The sequence below is a fragment of the Glossina fuscipes genome, unplaced genomic scaffold (genome assembly GCF_014805625.2).
Source record: "Glossina fuscipes isolate IAEA_lab_2018 unplaced genomic scaffold, Yale_Gfus_2 1, whole genome shotgun sequence".
NCBI lineage: Eukaryota > Metazoa > Arthropoda > Insecta > Diptera > Glossinidae > Glossina > Glossina fuscipes.
The window spans coordinates 47,658,502-47,678,105 of NW_023998415.1; the positions used below are offsets into that span (position 1 = coordinate 47,658,502).

At 32.8% G+C, this 19,604-nt stretch overlaps 1 protein-coding gene across 1 annotated transcript in view; it reads right to left on the reverse strand.

Moving 5' to 3' along the window:
• LOC119644979 (collagen alpha-1(XV) chain) overlaps positions 1–19,604 on the reverse strand; it is a 448,380-nt gene that overhangs the window by 157,552 nt on the left and 271,224 nt on the right. Inside the window, exons 10-12 of the mRNA XM_038044722.1 lie at positions 10,957–11,094; positions 2,830–2,874; positions 1,573–1,764 (exon numbers count right to left, since the gene is read on the reverse strand). Coding sequence (XP_037900650.1) covers positions 1,573–1,764; positions 2,830–2,874; positions 10,957–11,094 — 375 coding nt within the window. The remainder of the gene's footprint in view (positions 1–1,572; positions 1,765–2,829; positions 2,875–10,956; positions 11,095–19,604) is intronic.

A 19,604-nucleotide genomic window follows, 5' to 3' on the forward strand; every position in this document is an offset into this window, starting at 1 on the left:
GTGCATCTTAATAGAAAATCTTATATTAATTGTTTTAAAATGAGTAGACAATAAAAAAGAAGAAGAAGAAGAAAAAATAAAGTAAGTTTAAAATAAATTAAAAAGTTAAAAATAATAATTCATGTATAAATAAATAAAATGAGAGCGAGAGAGAGAGGGGAAAAAAGCATGTACACAGCTAGCAGAGAAGCACACTCGCAACAAGAACAGATCCAGGTTGCAAATGAACCCCTAAGCCATCGCAAACATGCATAAGCTTGGCAACCGACACGTTAACAACACAATACTATTTTAAATAAAAAAGATGAAATATTAAGAATGAAACGTTAGTTCAACTACGACATAGGTAAATTGCGCCTATTAAGCAAGGTTGCTTTAATAGACTTTAAAGAGTCCGATAATGAGAATAAGTGATAGACGTCATTTAGGTTTCCACGAAAAAATCTGAGCGGGTTAAGCAGCTCAAAATTGTAATGAAGATAAAGTGCCTAGAGAAGCTGTTAACGACCTTAAAGCTTATCTCACCAAGTAATGCGGACAAGTCAATAGTAACATTGATTAAGAAGGAAATCCCAAGAACAAATCTACGCTTCTCAAGTGACGATAAGAATGATAGAAGCAATATATTTTCATAGGGGGGAAGAGAGACAATCGGGTCGCAGCCCAAATTCTTAAGAGTAAACAGCAAGATTTGCTTTTGAACAAATTCAATTGAATCTACATAGCACCTATATGAAGGCGATTACACAACAGAGGCATACTCAAGTATAGGTTTAAACAAACACATGCACAACCTTTGGACCACCCCTTTATAAAGCCAAGCGCGGACCTAGCTTTGCTTAACGAGAGCTCAACAGGCAAGCTAAAACGTACTCTATGGTCAAATAGAACGCCTAAATCTGTGAACGAATCGACGACCCCCAACTTGTGCGAATCAATGATATACTGAGTGATAAATGACTTTCTTTTTGAGAAAGAAAGCTTTAATAAAGATCTAGTGTCAGACGATGGAAAGAGCATTATGCAACCAAATTATTTAAGTCACCTTGAAGCTGATGCGATTGCGATTGTATGGAAAAGCAAGAAAATGATACGTAGTTCGCCCGAATGTAAATATATAACGAAAATGGCTGACTGCTGCTTCGTTGGCGTGCTATAGCGAATGTGCGATTAGTCTTAGTCTAGCAGTTCTTATCATTATTTAATGTACCTTAAAGCTGCTTTATTACAAATAGAATTTTTACTCTGTAGTCCGAACCAACCAACCATATTCCAATCGAAGTATATGTCAATTGAAAAAAAATATATATATAAATAAATTTCATTTAAATTTAGTTTCAATATTTATTGTTTATAATCGAACGTTTAATTAATTAAAAAAAAAAAAAAAAAAAAAAAAAATCAATAAATAAACAAATAAAATTTTAATTAAATTTAAATTTAGATTTAATATTTCGATGTATTCCGAAAAGATGCATTCATTGTATTATAAGAACGGAGAAAAAGAATTTAATTATATAACTTTGATAAGATGTTTTAAAGGTTAGATAATAAAGGTGCAATAATACTTACATCATAGCTTTCAGGTAAACCAGGTGGACCAGGTGGACCAGGCGGGCCAACCACACCGGGTAAACCGTCAACACCTGGTTCACCTTTTTGACCCTGGAGACCTTCGGGACCACGAGGTCCAGGATCGCCCCTATCGCCGCGGTCGCCTTTAGAACCGGGGGCACCGCGTTCACCTTGGACCCCAGTAGCACCCTATAAAATAAAAACAAAGAAATGCTTAGAATATCAAGAAAATCTATTGAATGTGCGCAATTGGAAAATCTAAATAAAGGTGTGTTCAACTATGTTAGGTAAATCTTTTATAGCGTCTTTAGGGCAAAGCAAACGAATTAATTTCCTTTTCTTTTCTTCTTTTTTTTTTTTTTTTTTTTTTTTTATTTTTTTTTAATAAAATAGCATTTTTTTTTTTTTTTTTTTTTTTTTTTTTTTTTTTTTTATATTTTCGTCTTTAATTCATTCTAGCATATGGAGTAAGATTATAAAGTTCACACTACATTGACACTCCTTTGATTGCAAAGCATTTAAGCGGATTTTACACATTTTTGCTTTATTCATTTTTGCGTTTTGTTTTGTGGTTACTGTAAATTTATTACATAAAACATGTAACAACAAATAATCACGTTATGTTTGCGTGTTCCTACCGTATAGTCACAGTTTTCTGAGAGATTAAATTAATTGCTTTGAGTAAAAAAGGATTAGCGTGGCCATAACGGAATTTCCGGCATACCGCCATATTTCATCACCACCTAACCATTTCGTTATTATGGTCGTTGTTAAGGTCGTTGGCGTCGTCATCGTCATCGTCATCGTCATCGGCGTCCAACATTTATTGTCACAACACACTTGCCGTGCGCAATAGGGTTAAAAGCGAAGGAAATACATGATGATATCATAAATATTTTATTTGTCTATATTTTAATGATATTTTCTTAAACAGATGAAGCCAAAAGAATTTAAAATAACAATAACAACAAAAAAAAAAGAAGAAGATAAATAAAGCAACATAATTATTTTAATATATATCTTCTACTTTTGTCTAAAAGTTACAGATTTTCCTTAAAGTTCGCCTTCTCCAATATGCATAGAATGATTTACAATATACGTAAGCAGTTTAGGATTTTAAAGCTGTGTGGTGCTTACGAATGATTTAACTAACAGAATATTTTACTTAAAATAATTTCACTTGATTTACGAGTAAAATTTTCTGAAGAAGCATAAAGACAGAAAGATTATGATTTAATTTCAACTTAAACCAACCATTTTACGTTTGATGTATTGCATAAGACTTCGTTCCATAAAATGCTTAAAACGTTAATTCGTAATTTTCAGAAGAAATAAAACAAAAGAGAAAAGAAAATTTATTAAATAATAAAAGCTTTGAAGGGACAGTAATTGCGTATAAATTTTGCCAAGTGTATGTTTGTTTTTTTTTTTTTTTTTTTTGCCTTTGTTTTGTAAATTAAATGAAACAATTTGAAATTAAGTCAGTTAGTGAAACCTTAGTTTAATTTAAGGTGAAAAACCCGCACTTTAAATATTCATCATTTACGTTCAAAATATACATGTGTTTGGTTAATGGTTCATTTAGTTATCCTTTTCTGTTTTTCTCAACTTAACTTTCCGTGGTTAAATATATATTCAGAACCTAGAAATTTTTACTTTAAATTTCATATTTATCCCACACAACGAAGCATGAGCTATATATGTTAACATTTCGTTTCGCATTTATCGAGAAGGCCGCGTTAGACATTTGAAATCTGGATAGCGCCGTCCTTCCCTGTACCTCTGGTCCAAAGTTTTGAAATCTTTAAAATTTCAGTCTTCAGAAATTTAATATATAGTGCATATATTTTGTTTTGATCCAATATTCGAAACGTATTTAATACAAGTTTGCTTATAGCTCGAAATCAAATAGAAAAGCAATCCTAGCTAAGGAAGATTTGAGCTCTCACTCAAAATTTGTTTGTATCAAAATTTTTCAAAATATTTTACATGTATATACACATATATATATATATATGAATTATTGTTTTTTTGTAATTTTTAACATAAGTAAATTTGATTTTCATAGATTTGCATACCGTTTGTTTGGCTTCATAATGAAGAGATAAGATGTCAGATGAAGCGATATAAAAAAGCTCAAGTTAGCTGAAATTTTTAAGCCGCTGGGAGGAGTTTCTGTTAAGAAGAACAGTCAGTTAGTCATGTAAAATTTTCACCGAAACTTGAATACTGCTGCAGCTGAGAAAGGGCTAAAATTTCTGTAGAAAACATTTTATCATATATAGTCGAAGGTAATTTGTTTGTTGTTGTTGTTCTGGCTTATTGTTTTTCTTTGTTTTTTTTTTTTTTTTCTTTGTAAACAAATCAATTATTAAATAGCTTACGCTGCTTTGCTTAAAGCTATACAATCCTTCTGCCGCATACTACTGGTTAATGTGACCAGAAAATTGACACACACAGGACTTTGATTTATTCGTTTTATAACACTTGGATATACTACTGTCTTCTACGCCGTTCAATAAATTTTAAGTGCCTTGCGGATTTAACTACATTTGTCGTCTCCATCAATCCATTTAATGTTTGCTGTTGAAAGTGCTGCTAAAGTGGTTAAAAGGTTCAACACAAGTCGTGAAAATTCAAAAATTCACGCTTGTGCTATTTATTTTGTGTTATAATATTGGTGATCTAGCTCATGTTTCAGAGTCAAGTAAGTAGAGCTCTAATAAAACAGATTAATAAAATAATTGATGCGTTATATTGAAAACATATCGAAGATATTGATCTTAAGCTTGGCATAAATATTTATCGGACTTATAATCCAAAATACACTTACCTCGAATGACACGAGCAAAGTTCGTGAAAATAGGTAAAGCATATCATAGGAATAGTACGTTAAAAATTTCGAAAGCATCAATTTAATGTGAGAGTTCATATGACCTCCATCAAGACCGTATCTAATCGAGTTAATAAATTTAGTCAACCTTGACTTTAACCGCAACCGAAGTATTTACGGAAATGTATTAAGTCTCGAGGATAATTCCGGTTTCATATTCCCTTTCAAATCGTTTGTATTTTTATCGAAAAACAAAAGTCATTGCTAAAAACTTGTGTGATTCCCCAGAATTCTTTGTATAATACGAAAACAGTCTTCATGAAGAGGACTTTCTTTCTGCTAAAATTATCGAACAGATAGCAGTCTCGCATCGTGGACGTCGTTTTTCGAGTTTAAGTCATGAGTTTTAAACGCAGTTTCTCAAGTTCTGCATCGCTTATAAGATGATACGTTCAGAAGTATCCTCCTACCTCCTATAGGTAAAATCAAATTCGAGTGCAATTCTTCTGAACAGCTATTATAAGAAAAGCTAGCTACTTGATGGCCTTGGCAATTTACCCCGTATTAGGTGTTTTTTTTTTTAACTTTTCATTTTTATAAACTCGAAGACCATAAATGTGTTGTTACCAGCACCAAAATGAAACGAACAAGTTAAGGGAGGTGCAGGACTCGTCGTTAAAAAAATATAAATTTTTCAAACATAAGAAAAAAAATAGATAAAAATAAAAACGTATTGTTTTAAATGAATCATCAAATAAAGCCAAGAGAATATGCTGCAGAAAGTAAGTTTTTCTCGAATCTGTCACAACAGATTTGGGCCGAAAAACGTCAGTTAAAATCGTTTGCAGTGGTGGTCAAATTATCTTTCGTCGTGGATGCAGGAGCGGCTTGATTATTTGTCTTGGCTTTTGATAGTGTTGCTTTTATATGTGCTCGGGTTCATCATATAAAACGATGCTTTTTAATTCTTCAACCATGATCTTAAACCTGCACTTGCAGCAATTAATTAGGGAACGTATTGCACACGCATTTAAAGAAAAGCTCTTGGTTTTCATTTGTCATCAATGTCATCGTAAAGTCACTGATTTTTGCGAGACCACGCATTTTATGCAGGTTATGTCTTTTTGAAACGCACTTTTCGAGGATATAAGCATTTCTTGGGATTTTTTTTCGAAAACGTACTATTTCGAGAAGTTTTTAAAATAATCCCCTTTTAACGATTCCGGAATATGTTTGTAATTTATTATGGGAAATATTTTGTGCGATGGCTAGTGATTAACATTAAGTAGTTTCGAATTTCCATCAAATCCGATAGAATCAACCATAGGTTGGCATTTTATTCGCTTACTCGTCACCTTTTAAAGCCTAAGTTATAGGTACGCATATGCAGCCAGTTGGGGTACATACATATATAATCATCGAGTATATATGGCATATATTTTTGGGAAATTTTTGCCAAAAAACTATTTTTGCTATTTTGCATTAGCAAATGTTTTAAATTCTTCTGCATGCGTTTAAGCTTGACTACATACAAGATATTATAGAGAGATACCATCGAGGTTGTCAGTTCTATGTCTTATAAATATTATTAAAATATTTTTAATTAATTTTCCAAAGTTTCTCCTAAATATATTTCGGGAGACGCGCGTACGTACATACATATAACTTCATGTTCTTATTTAAAATGAAATCTCGTAAAGTTTTACTTGTGTTGGCCATTTAGTAGAGTAATAACATATAAAATGTACAAAACATCTATAAAATACGAAAAACGAAAAGGGAAAACCAAATATAGGCAGAACAAGAAGGTAGGGGAAAGAAGCGGAGGAACTCACAAAACCCTTTTCTGAGTGTGGGCCCGTCTGGTGCTCGAATAGATCATATTTTTATTTGCTATTTTTTTTTTTTTTTTTTTGGCACTAAAAAATTGCTTTTATTGGATTTTGTTTTTGTTTTTTTTTTTGGGGCGTGTCGGAAAATAGTTTGAGCAAAAATCTAATATGCAAATGTATCGCAATGATTTGCATATCGAAATTCATAGTCATGCATCTATGTTGGGTGTGTTTGCCCGACACGGGCTTTCTGGCTGTTATTCAAACGGTCAGATATATTTAGAATATCTTAATTCTTTGGCGATGGATCTTAAACAAAAAACAATGTACAAAGATTCTATGAAAAATTCTCGAAATTTCATTTCAATACACTTGTTAAGATATGGACAGAAGCGCATGGACATTTATCTGTAGTTATTAAAAATTCATTTATATTTATGAATGTATGACAGGCTTTGATTATATGCTATTAAAGAAATATTTACGCATACTTACACAAGCAGACATTTACATTTTCCCACATATCTCTCTCATATTCTGTCACAATATGACACAAATAATCTTCTATCTTTAAGAGTTGATTATTTTATGCAATAGGATGTGACGTACAGACATATATTTATGCATAAATGTGCGCACATAAATAAAGCAGAGAGAATGATAGATAGTTCGAAACAAAGAGAGAGATATAGACAGTCAGAGAGAGAGAGAGAGAGAGAGAGAGAGAGAGAGAAAGGGCGAGAGAAATTAAGAAAAATAATATAGAAATTATATTTAGATTGAGTCGAACTTTTTCATACTCACTTCGTTCTTGGGCCCGATACTTGATTGCGAACATATATATATATATATATAATGTACGTCCTGTCATATATAGTTTACAGCATATTTTTATTCAATCAGATAACATTTTTGAGGTAATAGTGTAAACTAAAGACCGGGCTTGCATGCTTTATTCTATCTATGCTTCAATTTTCGAGAGTTAAGGGAGAATTGTTTAGTGCTATTGTCCCAATTTCGGAAATGAACACGAAGATCTTATTAAGATAAATTTTAAAGTTTTATACAGCTTAGGAACCGGAGAAAGATGACATAATACACTTTCCTGGTAATTGTAGACATTCCGCTGGAGCGGTGTTGCCGACTATCCAATTTCGGCTGAGGAAAGTGAAAAGAATGTCCTCAGACCAAGTTTACTTTACCCGAAATGCTATAAATAGAGGAAACAGGAACAGGTGGAGGTAAATCGATGTCGGTATGTACGCTGATCACGAATATGCAGGCTTTCACAAGCGTCATGTGGATGTTTCTGCGCGTTACAAACGCTTGATAAATCTTATGTACCCCCCCCCCACACCACGTTGATGGATATAAACTCATAAGCATTTTCAGCATATAGTTGTTAGGCAGGGACATATATATATATATATAGGAATACATTTGCAAGAGACCAGTACGTACGTATTTACATTTGTATATAAATCTTTATTTATGCGTGGAGACTTGTTTGGTCTCGTTTCACTGATACACTTAGGTCTAAACACATTGAGTTTTACATACATTTACTAAAATCTCTAAAGAATGTTAGTCACTCAAGCAGAATGATATGCAAACGTACATAAAAACACAGAAACTACTGCAGTTGAGTTGAGTGGTATGGAATGTGTGTCTGAGTATGTGCATGTGTTTATGAGTTTGTGCGCAAAATATTAGGAAAAAAAAAACAAAAAAAAAATTTTTTTTAACAAATTGTTTTTGAGGTACAATCAGGATGAAATGTTTTTACGGTCTGAATGCCCGCATACAATTACGTATGTCATGTCATCATAATAATGGAAACTCAAGATTTTAAGATATGTATCGTTAGATACGTAAGAGTATCACAAATATATTTTTACGTATTGCCAACAGGAAAGACATATTCGGTCACTTAATTCTACCCAACATCGGAAGACATGCTACCTTTGCTATATTGTACGCAATGCACGACAATACGCATCGATGATCCCATAAGAAATATATATTAAGCACGCGCTAGATTTGAAAATAGAATTTTAAGTTCGCCCATTGTATGACGCTTTCCGATCATTGTTTACGTACTTGACTTTTAAATCGCTACGGCGATCATATAAATTAAAATATTTTAAGTTTCTATTGTTATCTAACAATTCAATCTTTTTCTTTGGTTATTTTGCATTTTCTCAAAAAAAAAAAAAAAAAAAACACTTGTGTGTGAGTATTGCTAATCCATTTTATATCATTTTATATGAAATGTAAATAACTTTAGGAACCCCATTAAAGGGCCAACGGATAGGGCCAAGGGATAGTCAATAGGTTACAGGCTAACATTACCTAAGACTGCCTATATTTTATGTGTAAGCTCCGATGGGCATCAGTGAGATTATAGATCGAGTGACAAAACAAGTGCACTGCTGTTCTTGTTGGTAATGGCAAACATATGAAAGAAATAAAACAACAATTTTACATTTATAGTAAAACAATTTCTTTTCAAATATTGTATTGTTTGTTGGCAAGAGGGCAGGCAATTCAGGCTGTAATTATATTATCCAGAGCACGTATCGGAATCGGTTTGAGATATTCCTCTTACTGCATACCATAATAAATTAAATTCGATGATATCAAATTCATGACTGAAGCATACAGCAACGTAACTTAAGCAATGTCGTGGAACAGCAACGACTCCCGACATTCACATGATGCATGTAAGTAAATTCAGTGTATGACGAATATATGTTTTTTCATATAATTTTCCCCTTCTCTACTTTCCTTCTACAATTTCCTTCTATAGCTAAATCTTGCTTTGCTTCGAACATTGCTTGTGTATACCTGTATCACAGAATTATTGTGCACGTTTGTATATGCGTATATGATACAATAGGTATCATTTAGTATTTTATTATACCTAGGGGTATAGAGATTACAGAGAAACACACTAACGAACAGTTTAAGCAAATGTGTTACAGAAGACACTTTGGTCGTGCTAGTAATGATGAAGGCGATGGTGTTGGCAAGATTATAGCTGATGGCGCACTAGTACGACATATTTGCGTAGACCCATAAATTGTAATATGCTTTATTTTTTCTTGTCTAAATCAACAGTCACTTAGATATAGATTTACAAAAAAAGCATATATATATCATCTTTACACCTATACGCATTAATATTTATTATATATATTCATGTATGTGCGTGCATATAAAATCTTATTAATGGCGATTGATTTCATATTTGTTGCTAATTATTAATTGCGATTTTATTTATTTTTTATTAAATAATTAATTTATGACATTATCCTTAAGGGAATTGTTATATGTATATAGCATATATAAGTATGATGATGTAAGTCAGTTTTAGAAAGAATTTTTGAACATTTCAAATATAGTAAGATAAATTATTTATTTAAACGCATTTTAATACAAACGCATGAATTAATCAAAGCTTCGAAAAGATTTTCCTTCATCCTAAATATTTGCCAACATTTTATCTTTTTTCTTCTATCATAAGTAGAACTCCCTGCAGAGAAGCGCTTAGATGCGTTGCCATCTAAGCGCATTGTCCATGATTGATTGAAAATCTCGCTGTTTGCAAACGTATGCATAAGCATCAAATGCAGACCCACGCATAGTTCATGGCGACTGCTATGTTGGCATTTATACAGTGTTTTTTTAGATTAGGGAGGCGAGTTCATAGATAATTTGATTTTTGTAACGCTTTTGTACAACCATCTCCATCAATTATATCATCTGCAAAATGTTTATATTGTACAGCAGTCAAAAACTCCTTCAGTCTTCAGGAGGTCAATCTACATTGCTATCTAATACATAGCCACGTGTACTAAAGCTGACTGCTACGTACGTAGTTCTATTTCGTCATTATTACGCTTGACATCTCTTTGAGCCTAACCTATATGCTCCAGATTGGTAAATAATCTCTTCGCTCATTGTCATTGATCGTTCGATCGACCATCTCTTTGTTCATATTACCAATTACACGGTTTACGCCATTTGACAAATAGAGTAATAGATAAGCTATAGGTGAAAAGTAGTGCTCGCCAAGCCGTATACATCTGTTAGTTAAGCTTGATTATTTAGTTATTCTTTTTTAAGATAACTGCAATATATATATTGCGGGGCGTATAAGTAACATATTAGTAAACTTTCATTGCATTGCATGATAAATTGCACTAAACGTATGCAAATATCGCGGCGTATGAGCAACATTAGGATGTAAAGTAAAGAACTATAGCGAAATATTCTTTTTTGTGTTTTTTTTGTATAATTGGCGAAATGTGAACAGATTCTTTCATTCGTTACACCTATTTTGAAAAACGTCATGATTTACGATATGTTTCAGTTATACGCTAGGAGCGCTAAATCAAAATGGAAGAGAACTCTTTATGTGAAATAAGTCAAGATACATAATTAGTTCATAATAATAATAATAATAAGCATAATAATAAGCCATGGACCAGTTTTAAGCAGGCCAGCCCAATGGCAATTCTTTATTGTAACGTAGTCTAGTAGGAAAAATTGAAAGATAAGTAGACAGTGTATACGCTAATCTATTTCGTATCGTTATGCTTTGGAAAACTATTTTCACCGGTTAATCAAACCGTTGACATCTTCTTTGGATGACAATACAATCAGAAAATCAGTTATAATCTGCTTAAGCATTAGAAAATGAGAAGCACTTACCGTACGTCCAGGAGCACCAGTTTTTCCCTCCTTGCCCGGCAAGCCTGGCGGACCGCGCAGTGTTTCACGTAGTAAATCGTTGTCTTTAATTGCTGCTAGGATATCGGATGCATTGCAAATACACTTGCTAGAGTATTTCTGCAAGAGAATATGTAAAGAAAAGAAAAATCAAATAAATCATTTGTTGTATCCGTGTGTAAGGAAGTTTGTAAATGCAATCACGTAAATTGGTGTCACTTAATATCTTTTAAATACGTTCTATATGTATAGGGGTATATGCCGCACTTTAAATGGTAGCTGAACGCTGACGATAATATTGGTTCGAAAACGCAAATCCCGATCAATGTGCGTTATTACACAGTATCGTCGCTAGCGGGGGATTCATTAAACATCGACCACAGAAATAAACAACAGAAAAAAAGTAAATAAATAAATAAAAACTCCACATTTGTAGATGGATATATGAAAACAAAAAAAAAAAAAAAAAAAAACAAAACAAAACAAAACAAAACAAAACTTTTCATTCATAAAACACACACACACACACATATATATATATATATATATATATATAGCGTGCATGCTTGATGCGTTCTACGCGTAGGCAAATGGTAATAAATTAAAAATCTATAAATGTTGTTGCATTGTTAGTGTGTAAACATATATTTCAGAAGACAAAGCATTTCAATTCGTTTTGTTTTATATGCAGAGTAATGTTCTTATACTTGCATTTGTGTGGCACTGGATTGCGCTGGAAAGGTTTCATAATTACATTCATTTACAAATGTGTATGAATGCTAATGTGCATTCTGCGCATGGGATTTATTATGAATTTTTGCTGTTTTGTACTTATTGCAATAATAGTGAGAGCACCAGAAATAAAACGAATAAAAAAAAAAAAAAATGAATAAAGAAAGAAAACATGAAAATGGTTCAGATAAAATGTGTTATTAATTGTTATGTTAAGCTTCATATATCCTTTGCGATGTGTTTTATAATGAATATTCTTTTCGAGCCAATGCAATAATGCTTAAAAGTACAAATTCTGTATAGAAAGAATTTTGATATAGTCTTAAATTAATATTTGGTCGGATATATTGACAAACGCTTACTTCAACAATACTTTGCTGTAATTCTATGAACGGAAATTTAAATTTAATTTGAACGCTTTTCCCTTTTTTGTTTTTATTTTCGCTTTTGTTTTTGCCTTTTTTTTTTTTCTTCTTTTTTTAATGCCCAAGCTTAACGTTTGATTGCGTTAAAACAACTGTGATTACTGCTGTTAGAGTAGAAAATTCATCGGCAAAAATGCCATAAAATATTAATGCATAAGCATAGGCACAAGTGCAGGTTTACCATCTGCGTACATATACGATACGAATATATGTATATGTATTTAATATACAAACACAATAATCTCTGTGTATGTATAGCCGGAAAGGAAAATACCTAATATATTTTCCCTGGATAACAATGTGTTAGATCTAACAGATTTTCGCCATTTTGTCGTTGCAAATGCACTTCGCAACAACAATAAACCGCCGCTAAAAATAGCAACAACATCAGTAATAATAATAGGTAAAAATCCATTGACAGTATTTATACATGTGCTTAAGTGTGTTAGTTATAGTTAAGCTCGATGATATCCATACACATACGTTACATTCAACCTTTACCGCATACGCTTCATATACCCTTACCCTTACGGTTACTGCATGTTACAGTATTTCGATATGTTTCGCGGTGCTTCAGTTTGCCTCGGCGAGCATATCTACTTGTTTGCTTAAATGTTATATATTTATATACATATATATGTGATGCTTAATATAACGCGATTATGTATGCATGTATCTATATGTAAGACCGATATTAAACACATGGCTTAGAATGTAATGCATTTCATGTTGGCTAATACTCTCGACAAAAACCGTTACCAATAAACTATGATTGTGCGGAATCACCACACTTTATACTTATTTGTTTTGTTTGCTTTTTTCTCGTACCATTTTCTCTCCTATACGAATATGGGTAATTCTAGTCTCTTTATAGTTCCATGTCCAGGTCCAGATATGTTTATTGGGTTAATTACTGCAGATGACATAATTGAAAGAAGTCAACTTATAGTAAAAGTCAAATTTTCTTTTTCTCATTTCGCTAACATTGAGCTTTCCTTAGGTCAAATGACTTGATGTTACGAGGGTAGTTCCATGTGTACTCAACTTAACAGTCGAGGAATTGCTTTTCAAAACAGCGAACACTCCCAATGAATTCCTGAAAAAGCGTGTTGTCGTTATGCGATACAAGATTTTGACTTTTATAAGACCACCTCAACCCAACCAAAATCGCAATTGAACCAGATTCTGCTTTGGAGGACTTTGCCCGTTCGTTTAATAAAAGAAAATGTTGCGTTACAGCGTGTAAACTACGTTGTACGAGTTGCCAAGAATAAGAGAACCGCGACAAAAATGGTAAACAAAACTCGCAATATTGTATTGGGCAACTGTCAATGAAAAGTGCGCGACAAAGCAGAAAAGCGTAGGCATATCGTTCGTTTGCTGATTTAAAATTTCGACATAAATAATATTTGCGCAGAATAAATAGCGCGTATGCTCGTAGTTGACCAAAAAGGAGTGTCGCGAATATGTTTCAATCGAGCGATTCAGCGTTTATTTGCACCAATAATCGATCACACTAGACTCTATCTATCACTATTTTAGCTGAGACGAAGGAGTATAGCCAATATAATGGCCCGAAAGAAAAGAATCGCCACTAAATATATCAAAGAGGGTTTGGTGTGATGCCAAGTTGTGGCGTCACATTTTTGAAATGAACGTCGACACATTTCTATTAGTTAATTAGTGCAATATTTGAGAGATTTAAGCAACAACAACAACAAAAAAAGTTGCACATATATCAAAGGGAACGCGTCTATGCACATATTAGCTATCATTATGCGAAAATCTTACGGCTTAAGTTGCCGACTGACTCACGCGCCCGATTGATCAAATTAGGGCCTGTCTTTTCTTTCTCTGAAAAGCTCGATGGTTTTCAGTATAGGCGGGGATTCAAAATCTCACATCGCTGGGAGAAGTGTTTGCGAATCCAAAAAACAGTAAAGATATTTATTCGGAAATATGTTGTGTTCCGTATACAACGAGGCCACTCGCATCTCTTAATCCTATAAAATGCACACTTCACTTTAACTTAAGGTATTTAAGTTGATTTTTAAATTTGACTTATGGCATTAAATCATTATTAACAATGGCAAGTGTAAGCTTTCCTGCGTTTGTTTGGGAACTCCAAGCTTAGGGCGAACATAATTAACTCCGTGCAGTTTTACATGGTTATAGATAAAATTTGAATTCGTCCCAATTTTGGAAAGCGATGTAAAAAAGCGGAGAGGGCTCTCTTCTCAATACCGAACTTGAAAGAATTTTCTTTTCCATTTCTTTCGTTTCTAGAGACAAAGGCATATGAGGAAAACATTATTAATTATGCCACGAAAAGGCACAAAGGGATATATGGCTTAATTTAATCGAGAATTCCGCACGTGATGACTGAACCTGCTATGAGCTAACCTGTCTGGCGGTGCATATAGAATTTATTAACTTATAAACTAAGATGATTTCTAATTTGTTTTAAAGGCCTGTTAGAACGTTTTGTCGTGCATTGATGCTATGTTTGATTATGATAATCTTACGGAAATACCCATAGACACATTTAGAATACATTCAGTCATTCAAATAGCTTTAAATAAGTTATTTTTATCAAGAATGCTGCAAACAGTTTTACAAGTACATCTGAAACGTTCGGAAGCATGTGAAGATTATAACAAACCAAAAGCGAAATAGAGAAAAAACTGATAGAAAATATTGAATAAATCCTCGTAAATCGCTTTATATATCATTAATGCTCGCTCATAAAATAATATATATATATATATATATATATATATATATATGTATTTATTTCTTCTTATCATCAATTAAAATATAAGAGCAATGTTCTCTCTCTTGTTTTTATAACACCACCATTGAGGGCAGTCATGTATTTAATTTTTCATATACATATACATTTATTTAAATATTTACAAAGTATAGTTAGTTAATTAAAAAGTGATTAGGAAAGTTTATCCTTTGATAGCTTAGAGAGGAACATTTGCGGCAGATAAGATATTTAAAACAACCATAAAATTGGGCAACAAGATTATGGGTATACATATATATGTAAATAAATATAGAAGATTTAAGGAGATTACTCATCATTGTTATGATTACGCTATGAATTTGAATATTTTGCGTATTTATCTTATAATTTTTTCATAAATAAATTTGAATTTTGCAAGCAATTTTGAAAGCTCGATGGCTCATTTTTAAGTGGTCTTCATTTCATTGCTGGTACTTGCGAAGTGTCCGCAATGAAGCTTGAAAATTGACTATCATTTGGGGAAACAGATTGAGTTCATTTACTACAGCGTTTTACGATATCAACGGATTCGCAAATAGTTTAAGGTGAACTTGAAATTTTTTTTATATTTCAGCAAACCCAGGCGGATTTGAATTCAGAAATCTAATCTAATTATTGACAAAGAAAGCAATGCGAATGATGGCAATAATTAAAACGTAAACAATACTAGATTTACCGACGTTTTGTGTATAACTAACTATTTTTCGTAAAACGCTTCAACTCGTGCGGGTCATTTTCGTGAAGCGTCCATCACAGTCGCCCAAATAAAGATAGGCATATGGATTTTGGTATAGAGCTTCCTTGATTGGCTGAAAATGTGTGTTTAAAAATATGGGCGTGATCTGGTTTGCGAATTGTTTTCGTACTTTGCAAATACGTTCACAATTAACGACTAAATAGGTAATGAGATAGCATTTATATACCATTTTACGCTCATTGAATTTTGTTTTTTTTTCTTTTTTATATGTGACATTACTAGACTTACGGTCATTGATTGTATATATTTTTTTTGACATTTACCTTTCTGATGGATATATTCGAACGAAATGTCTATCTCAATTATTTATTTATACCTTATACATTTTTGTCAACAGCCTTTTCCACTACATATGTTGCATGTAGCATCTATCTTGAATGCTTGCTTTCCGCGAACAAACATCTTAAACTGAATGGAAGCATACTTAGCTTTAGTTTCCTTATAATACATAACAAAATTTCTGCAAGATTTTCGGTGTTCGGTCGGTTTAAGGTCGTTCTATTTTTTTTTTATTTTGTGGGCGTGCTTGTGAACAAATCACATCCACTTTTTTAAACACATATTTCGAACCAATCAAGAAATGAGTTTGTTATCTATGTCGTTGCGACTGTGACGATCCCAAAATATAAACTCGCTGCTTTAAGTCATTAAAAATCAGCAAATAATATGTGAATATATCTACACCCACCGCCTTAAATGGAGCGTTAAAGAGATATGAACGAATCTCGCTCGTTATAATGGTCATAACAACTATTTCTGCGTAACTGAAATTAAACGTTATTCACGATTAATCGCTTTTCTTATCATATTTCATATGTTAATTTCAAAAATCAGCAAAGTCGATTCCTGCGTTTCGCTACAGTTGCCGAAATTATAATCATTTCGCTGTATGAATATATGTTTGCTTATCTCAAATATTCACATATGCAAGTAATTCTTATACCCACCTCCGAAAGGTTGAGTTATATTCAGTTTGTTCAAATTTTTTGCAACAATCGGAAGAAATTTCCAGATACCTTATAAGGCGTATATAGATTTTTGATTAGCATTAAATCATATATTTCTAGGCGTGTGTTCGTCTATCTTTTTTTTCTCCGTGCACGTATCTTTCTGTGGTAAAAATACTCTCGGTCTCAAAAATTAAAACGTAGGCTTCCAATTTAGCACAAACATTGGAAGTTATTACGCGCAAATTGATATTGAAATCGTTAGAAGGTCACGAAGATAATATAACATAAGCTGCAAGCATCTCTACTTTCGAAAGCCAAAATGAAAAGATTGGGTTCTTTGTTTGTGTAATTGTACATACGATCTTTCGATGATCCTACAGCATCAGTGTAAAGTAGAAAAACCGGCTACGCTTACCTCTTTATATGAAGTGTCGAATTTTGATATCATTATTGATTTATGATTTTTTAAAAATCATGTGACAGATAAAGAAAATATTTGTTTGGATGGAAAAGTTTTTAATTTAAGATTTTAAGTTCGACAGATTAAATAAAATACTTTACGCGGGTAGTTCGAAAACGCAGCTAAAATGAATCAATGGCTTGCTTATAATAACTAGAAAACTATGCATAAATATGTGAAATGTTAGCTAAAAAGGAATGTTTGTGGGAGCTTTCCGAACAGATAGCTTCATAGTCGCACAAGCTTGATGACACTTTTTGACACTTATATGACACACTACCTGTCAATCTAAAAAGTGACAATGACAAAGTGACCAAAAAAATAATTTGAAAAAATTTTCGTCTATTTTTCGAATGTGATTTCGGCTAAAGCGATAACACCTCACAGTAGCCTTATGAAAAACTTCATCGTACTTATCATGATTATGTTTTATGAATATCAACTGCAAGATTTGCACATTTCGTAATCGTTGCAAGGATTGCTAATGTTGCTAAGCAATACACGGCCTTCAACAATTGCCATAATACAAAGTGAAGTGAAACACGCCTCGTTATATGGATTAGGGTATTAGAACAAAAAATCTCCTTGTCGTCGTTGCTTGAAAACTAGTTCATCCAAAAATGATATTTAACACAAGTACTGACTCTCTGGATTTGTCGCGCGAACAATCCAGACATTGACTCAGCGTTTTTATTATGCTGTAGCACTGATCAACAGTCAGTGTTTTGCTGTACAGTGTTAACTTATATATAATGTGCGGAGAATTTTAATATTTCAATATGACAGGAAATTAAGATTCTAATGGACCGAATGTGAACCGCTAATGATATGAATGAAATAAAAACGAATCATTTTTAATTGGATTTGCAAAAGTGGAATCAAATGCCCTGAATAAATCAAATTGTGCAAATTGGTGGCACAGTTCAGATTAATGCCACATAAGACAAACCTTTAGGTTTTATTAAAATTAGAGAGGAAGGATGCATTGATGAGATATCCCATTTCGTTCAGACAATGAATTTCTTTTTCCACTCTCGATAAATAATGCGATTAAGTTGCTGTATTGTATTGTAAAACCTCCAGAATTGGTCAAGGGGAAGGAAAGAGAGGCGGAAGACGAATTCACAAGATCAATTCTTCTTCAAGGGAAAGCTTTCCAATAAGTCAGATCAAAAGTGAACATGTCCAGCACGCCGAAAGTCCTGCAATATATCTCCAAATCTCAAACCAAGAATTTCAAGATGTTTTCATCGATACGTGGCAATCTATTGCAGTTAACGGAAGTATTTGTTCAGATGCGATCCGTTGAAGAACGTCACGACGAACCGCATTAGGTGATAAATATTGTCATGAATCGGATACAATTTTCTCCTAATTATCTAATTCTAGTGTTCTAGTTATCGCTGTCTCGAGTAGAAGCTACACCTTCTTGATCCGCTTGAGATTTAGTCATGATGGTAAACGTGGTAACAACAAATTTTTTGCTGGAAACTCACAATAATCTACAGAACATAGAAATTTAAAAAAATTTAAAAAATGCTTTCAAAAAATGATTTATTTCGCCCTAAATTATATGCCCCTCAAGTGGTGGGCACTCAAACGAATGCAGCTCTCTTATTGAAACTGAGTTTCATAGACTAAATGCATTGGACATTGAAGATATACTTTACGTGGAGATTTTTTTCAATTCACTGCAAATCGGATATAAAACTATTTTCCTTTATCTTATACGCTTTGGATAAGGATTGTGTAAGTCTCGTCGCTATCAGCTTTATGTTTTTATTTATTTTTTGCTCTTCATTCGGTTTTCTTGAAAGGCCGACCCATTGTAATGCATGTGTAGTGTTTCCGATATATTTAACGTATTTAATAATATTTATTACACGGGATACAACATATTTAACATTTTACTACTTTTTTTAATATTCAGGCATGTAAGCATATACGCACATATTTATGCCCATGTGTACAAATAGTTGTATTGAATAATTATAAATTAGGCCGATCTATGGAATATTGTCGAATAACATGGTGATGATAATGATGAAAATATCCTCTCGTATGCAATCACCTTTATATTTGCTAGTATGAGCAAATCTTTGTTTGCACAAGGATGGCAAACACATTAATGCCTTTTGAGAGAGAAAGATAGAGAGAGAGAGAGAGAGAGAGAGAAAGGCAGAGAGTTGCATTCCACCTCATTAATAAAGCGTTAAGCTTTTTAAAATTTACATAAATTCTTCGCTGAAACATGCAAATACAAATTACAAATTCATTTTTACAAGCATTCACACAAACAACCATAGGAATGCACGTACATGCGTATGCAGTAAAATTAGCGTTTCGGGAGACATATGTTTAAATGAATATCGTTGCGGATAATATCGCATTTTGGCTTTGCCCTTTTTCATTCCTTTGGCCCGGTTTTTATAGTGCATTTTATTCAAATTTTGTTTAAACATTAATTTCATCTATAAAGCATAATTGTACATTGATCATTTTTTTTTTTTTTTTT